Raw genomic sequence first — 6,684 nt, forward strand, 5'->3', positions numbered from 1 at the left:
TGCTGGGCTCCGGCGATCCTTCCGCCTCAGCCTTCCAAGTAGCTGCAACTACAGGCGCGTGCTACCACACCCGCCTAGTTTTTTAAATTTATTTTGGAGATGAGGTCTCGCCAAGTTGCCCAGGCGGGTCTCGAACCCACGGGCTCAGGCAATCCACTCACCTCAGCCTCCCAAGGCACGGGATTACAGGCTGAGCCACCAAGCCTGGCTATGTTTCTGTTTTTTATAACAAAAAATATGCAAACAAATCTGGAATTCATAAACACACTTTGACCTCAGAGTTGATAATGGATATAAAAGAACTTGGGAAGATCTTGGATCTCAGTTACTCCTATATACTGATTTTTCTCTTCTGTAATTATACACAAAGATACTGGATTAACAGTACCAATTGCCATATAATTTTGAAAGCAGTTTAAGAATTTTTTTGCCATTTTTTGTGCCCTGTGGTTTTTTATTCCTAAGGAACATAGCAACTAATTTTTATTATGGGTCAAAGTCACTTAGAACATTTCTGTTATGTTACTAATTGCTGTAGCAGCTAACAGGAAAATTCAAGTACTGCCAGGACATACGAGTAGAAGTACGCACACTCCCCTCCAACCTCCATTGTCTTAAAAAAAGATGAATTTCCACAAGCACATAAGAGACAATGATATTTAAATTTGTAAAGACCTTTATTATGATTAGTTTTAACTCATTTATAGAAGAAAATGAAGGCTGAAGAAGCTAAGTCTCTTGCTAGGGTTGTTACATGGCTAATTATCAACGGGCCTAAGATTAGGCCATCTATCTAAACATTTTTCTCCTCTACAATAAGCTAGCAAAGTTTTTCCTTAAAAACAATTTCAGCTGCCGGGCTCGGTGGCTCAGCCTGTAATCCCGCGCCTTTGGGAGGCTGAGGTGAGTGGATTGTCTGAGCCCGCGGGTTCGAGACCCGCCTGGGCAGCAAGACCTCATCTCTACAATAAATAAAAAAAAAATCAGCCGGGCGTGGTAGCGCATGCCTGTAATTCCGGCTACTGGGAAGGCTGAGGTAGAAGGATCGCCGGAGCCCAGCAGGTTGAGGCTGCAGTGGCCGGGAGCGGCCACTGGGCGACAGAGTGAGACTCCAACTCAAAAAAAAAAAAACAATTTCAGCTGGGTGCCGTGGCTCACGCCTGTATTCCCAGCACTTTGTGGGGGCAGAGGCAAGAGGATTGCCTGAGCCCATGGGTTCGACACCAGCCTGAGCAACTTGGCAAGACCTCATCTCTACAATAAATAAAAAAAAAATCAGCCGGGCGTGGTAGCGCATGCCTGTAATTCCGGCTACTGGGAAGGCTGAGGTAGAAGGATCGCCGGAGCCCAGCAGGTTGAGGCTGCAGTGGCCGGGAGCGGCCACTGGGCGACAGAGTGAGACTCCAACTCAAAAAAAAAAAAACAATTTCAGCTGGGTGCCGTGGCTCACGCCTGTATTCCCAGCACTTTGTGGGGGCAGAGGCAAGAGGATTGCCTGAGCCCATGGGTTCGACACCAGCCTGAGCAACTTGGCAAGACCTCATCTCTACAATAAATAAAAAAAAAATCAGCCGGGCGTGGTAGCGCATGCCTGTAATTCCGGCTACTGGGAAGGCTGAGGTAGAAGGATCGCCGGAGCCCAGCAGGTTGAGGCTGCAGTGGCCGGGAGCGGCCACTGGGCGACAGAGTGAGACTCCAACTCAAAAAAAAAAAAACAATTTCAGCTGGGTGCCGTGGCTCACGCCTGTATTCCCAGCACTTTGTGGGGGCAGAGGCAAGAGGATTGCCTGAGCCCATGGGTTCGACACCAGCCTGAGCAACTTGGCAAGACCTCATCTCTACAATAAATAAAAAAAAAATCAGCCGGGCGTGGTAGCGCATGCCTGTAATTCCGGCTACTGGGAAGGCTGAGGTAGAAGGATCGCCGGAGCCCAGCAGGTTGAGGCTGCAGTGGCCGGGAGCGGCCACTGGGCGACAGAGTGAGACTCCAACTCAAAAAAAAAAAAACAATTTCAGCTGGGTGCCGTGGCTCACGCCTGTATTCCCAGCACTTTGTGGGGGCAGAGGCAAGAGGATTGCCTGAGCCCATGGGTTCGACACCAGCCTGAGCAACTTGGCAAGACCTCATCTCTACAATAAATAAAAAAAAAATCAGCCGGGCGTGGTAGCGCATGCCTGTAATTCCGGCTACTGGGAAGGCTGAGGTAGAAGGATCGCCGGAGCCCAGCAGGTTGAGGCTGCAGTGGCCGGGAGCGGCCACTGGGCGACAGAGTGAGACTCCAACTCAAAAAAAAAAAAACAATTTCAGCTGGGTGCCGTGGCTCACGCCTGTATTCCCAGCACTTTGTGGGGGCAGAGGCAAGAGGATTGCCTGAGCCCATGGGTTCGACACCAGCCAGAGCAATGTGGTGAGACCTCATCACTACATTAAATCAAACAATTAGCTGGGCATGGTGGTACATGCCTATAGTTCCAGCTACTTGGAAGGCTGAAGCAGAAGGATAGTCTGAACCCAGCAGATCAGGAATACGGTGGCTGTGAGTGTGCTACTGCACTCCGACCTGGGAGACAGAGTGAGACTCTTGACACACACACACACACAAAGAGGGCTCGGTGGCTCAGCCTATAATCCCAGCACTTTGGGAGGCCAAGATGTATGGATTGCCTGAACCTGGAGGTTCAAGATCCACCATGGCAACTTGACGAGACCTCATCTCTACAATAAATAAAAAATGAGTCAGGTGTGGTAGCGCATGCCTGTAGTTCCAGCTACTTGGAAGGCTGAGGCTGAAGGATCGCCGGAGCCCAGCAGGTTGAGGCTGTGGTTGCCAGGAGTGTGCCACTGCACTCCAGACTGGACGACAGAGTGAGACTCCAACTCAAAAAAAAAAAGAAAAGAAAGAAAATACAGGGCATGTTTGGTAAAATGTTGCATGTGATTCAAAACCACTTGTATTCACTTGTTTTCTGTATATTCGAATGATACAAGTTGTCAATTTTTAATTAGAGGCATAAGAAATGAAAACTTTTTTTATGTTGAATAGTCTTCAATTGTAAATAAATTAATACTTTCTTATTGGCTGGGCTTGGTGGCTCAGCCTGTAATCTCACGCTTTAGAAGGCCGAGGTGAGTGAATTGCCTGAGCCCGCGGTTTCGAGACCCATCTTGGCAACTTGGTGAGGCCTCATCTCTACAATAAATCAAAAAACTTAGCCAGACGTGGTAGCACGTGCCTGTAGTTCTGGCTGCTTGGAAGGCTGAATCGGAAGGATCGCTGGAGCCCAGCAAGTCGAGGCTGCAGTGGCTGGGAGCAGCCACTGCACTCCAGTCTGAGTGACAGAGTGAGACTCCAACTCAAAAAATATATATATACTTTCTTATTTTAAAAAATGTCAACTTCACTGGTGGCAGTCAAGAGCTTTTTGACCACCATCCCAAATCCTAGTTTCCTTTTTGCTTCTGATAAGTGACTGCTGCTAGGCCTTTATTATTATTGCTATTATTATTATTAACAATCAAGGAGAAGGTAACTTTGTGATTTTGTATTAATCTTGTGACAGCCCGGTGATGATCAGTAGTCCTCCTTAGAGAGAACAGGACTAACTTTCAGAAGTCCAGACAGTTTTCTGCCTTTCACACTTTTTTATTCTTTCACTTTCCTTTTCCCCTCTGTCTTTTATCAGTCGTTTCTTCATTCTTTTTCTATTTTGCCTGGATTGAGATTGTTAGTCCCTCTCGGTGAAGGGTATAAGATTATGAGATCTGAGGGCTGTTTAAACCTAATAATTTGTTCTTTTGGCATATTAAAATGCAATGTGAAATTTTGGTGAATGATATTCTCCATACATAAGTCTAAACAGCATTTCTACCTCATAAAGTCATTTATAGATATGATGTGCAGTATAAATATTTTTTAAAGTACTATTTTTGTCAGGCACGGTGGGTCATACCTGTAATTCTAGGTTGAGAAGGAGGTTTCTTTGAGCCTAGAGTTAATCAGCCTGGGCAACATCACAAGACCTCATCTCTACAATAAAATTAAAAACTTAGTCAGTTGCGGTAGCACATACCTATAGTCCCAGCTACTTAGGAGGCTGAGGCAGAAAGATCACCTTATTGCACTCCAGCCAGAGCCACAGAGTGAGACTATGACTGAAAAATAAATACATAAATACATACTAAAATTACTTTTTAGTTAGGTGACATACTTTAATTATCATTGCTATTAAAAAATCTGTTTGTAGCCGGGCTCGGTGGCTCAGCCTGTAATCCCACGCTTTGGGAGGCTGAGGTGAGTGGATTCACAAAAAGAAGTGAAATGAAGGAGATTGGTTAGGTCTAAGGAGTATAATAAAGGTTTTATATTTGGACCACTGTTATCATTTGCAAAAAAAAAAAAAAAAAATAGAAGAGAGAACTGCCTTAAGTAAAATTGCCCGCCTGGGCAACTTGGCGAGAACTCATCTCTACAAAAAATCAGCCGGGTGTGGTAACGCGCCTGTGGTTCCAGCTACTTGGAAGGCTGAGGCAGAAGGATCGCTGGAGCCCAGCAGGTTGAGGCTGCGGTGGCCAGGAGCAACCGCTGCACTCCATTCTGGGCGACAGAGTGAGACTCCAACTCAAAAAACAAAAAATCTGTTTTGTAACATAAAGTGATTCTCTGGAATAGTGTTATTTTATGTGACACTTAAACTTTGCCCACTTTTGTAGCCTGATTTTTATCTTTTGAGTTTTAATAGTAGTAACCTAATTTTTTATGGTCTCTAAAGAATAAAATAGAACAGTTAGAGATACTATTAGAACTAATATTTAATTGTTGGACTCATTCATGAGGTTTGAAGTCCCACTCAGAGAGCCAGTTGTCACATGTTATTCATTAATATTATAAATTTGTAACTATGAAAATAGACTAGCCGGGCTCGGTGGCTCAACCTGTAATCCCCTGCCTTTGGGAGGCTGAGTTGAGTAGATTGCCTGAGCCCGCGGGTTTGAGACCCGCCTGGCAGGCGAGACCTCATCTCTATAATAAATCAAAAAATTAGCTGGGCGTGGTAGCGCGCCCCTGTAGTTCCCGCTACGTGGAAGGCTGAGGCAGAAGGATCGCCGGAGCCCAGCAGGTTGAGGCTGCGGTGGCCGGGAGCGGCCACTGCACTACAGTCTGGGCGACAGAGTGAGACTCCAACTCAAAAAAAAAAAAAAGAAATAGACTGAGGCTAGGCACAGTGACTCATGCCTATAATTCCAGCAGTTTGGGAGACTGAGGTGGGAGGATTACCTGAACCTAGGAGTTCAAGACTAGCCTGAGCAACATAGTGAGACTTTGTCTCTATAAGAAATAATATTTTAAAAAAGCTAGCCAGGCATAGTGGCATGCACCTCTATTCAGCAAACACATTTTTTTTTTTTTTTGCCTTTTAGTAATGTCTGGTATATAAAAGGTACTGCGTTTATATAAGTTAGCACTTTTTTGTCTAACTTAGTTTTTAGAAGATCAGAATATAACAGAAGCCAATTTTTAACTGAGGAAAGGGGTTTCTATTAATATATTTTGACTTGCTGTTTTATGTGTATGGTCTTGTATTTCTTACAGTGTGAAGCCTCATTTTAGGTCATCCAGTGGCTCAGAACACTCAACAGAGGGCTCTGTGTCATTGGGGGATGGGCCACTAAACAGATCGAATTCAAGGAACTTACCAACTGAACGGCATAACCCTACAGTAACAGGACATCAGGAGCAAACTTATCTTTCAAAGGAGACTTCCCCTTTGCAGATGGAGCAGAATGGGGACTATGGTAGGGGCAGGTAAGGAGATATGGATTCATATGAAAATTCCTTGATCATAATGTGATCATTTTAAAACCTGAAGACCATAATCTGGCAATTTGTTTTTATTTTATTTTTAGCTTAATCATTGGTATATAGTTGCACTAAATAAATACATTGTTTACATAAGTTGATTTAATTGTTTTTATTTTATTTTTAAGAAATAGCCAGGTGCAGTGGCTCATGCCCATAATCCCAGCACTTTGGGAAGCTGAGGTGGGAGGATTACTTGAGCTCAGGAGTTTGAGACCAGCCTGGGAACATAGCAAAGCCTCATCTCTACAAAAAATAAAAAAACTAGCTAGGCATGGTGCCAGGCACCTATAGATCCAGCACCTTGGGATGCTGAAGTGGAAAGATCACCTGAGCCCAGGAGGTTGGGCCTAGGTGAGCCGTGATGCCTGTGATTATGCCACTGCACTCCAACCTGGGTGACAGTGAGACCTTGACTCAAAAGAAAGTAAGGGAAGGAAAGAGAGAGAGATAGGAAGCAAGGGGATGGAGGTGGATCTTTAGTCTCAGCTATTCAGGATGGTCCAGCTTTGACTGAATGTGTATATTTGAAGAAATTTATGAGTTTTGCTACCTCTCCCTTTTTTTGTTGTTAAAAGGAGAACCATTTTCAGAGGTCGAAGACGACGAGAAGACGACAGGATCCCAGTAAGTTTTTTTTAACTTTTATGTATGTATGTATGTATTTTTATTTTTATTTTTTTGAATTGGAGTCTCACTCCATCGCCCTGGCTAGAGTGCAGTGTCACACTCATGTCCAACCCAGAGTTCACCTGCTGGGCTCCGGCAATCCTTCTGCCTCAGCCTTCCAAGTAGCTGGAACTACAGGCATGCGCTACCACGCCTG

The 6,684-nt window shown here is 44.7% G+C and overlaps 1 protein-coding gene across 5 annotated transcripts in view; it reads left to right on the top strand.

Moving 5' to 3' along the window:
* LARP4 (La ribonucleoprotein domain family member 4) overlaps positions 1–6,684 on the top strand; it is an 82,801-nt gene that overhangs the window by 66,254 nt on the left and 9,863 nt on the right. For 3 of the 5 annotated variants that reach the window (XM_008074086.2, XM_021707037.1, XM_008074087.2), the window contains exons 11-12: positions 5,592–5,804; positions 6,437–6,485. In XM_008074086.2, coding sequence (XP_008072277.1) covers positions 5,592–5,804; positions 6,437–6,485 — 262 coding nt within the window. Of the gene's footprint in view, positions 1–5,591; positions 5,955–6,436; positions 6,486–6,684 lie in introns of those variants that run through there. The other 2 variants (XM_008074089.2, XM_021707039.1) reach the window with 2 other exon arrangements.

Source organism: Carlito syrichta, unplaced genomic scaffold (assembly GCF_000164805.1).
Source record: "Carlito syrichta isolate Samal-C Ts95f unplaced genomic scaffold, Tarsius_syrichta-2.0.1 Scaffold316302, whole genome shotgun sequence".
Classification (NCBI taxonomy): domain Eukaryota; kingdom Metazoa; phylum Chordata; class Mammalia; order Primates; family Tarsiidae; genus Carlito; species Carlito syrichta.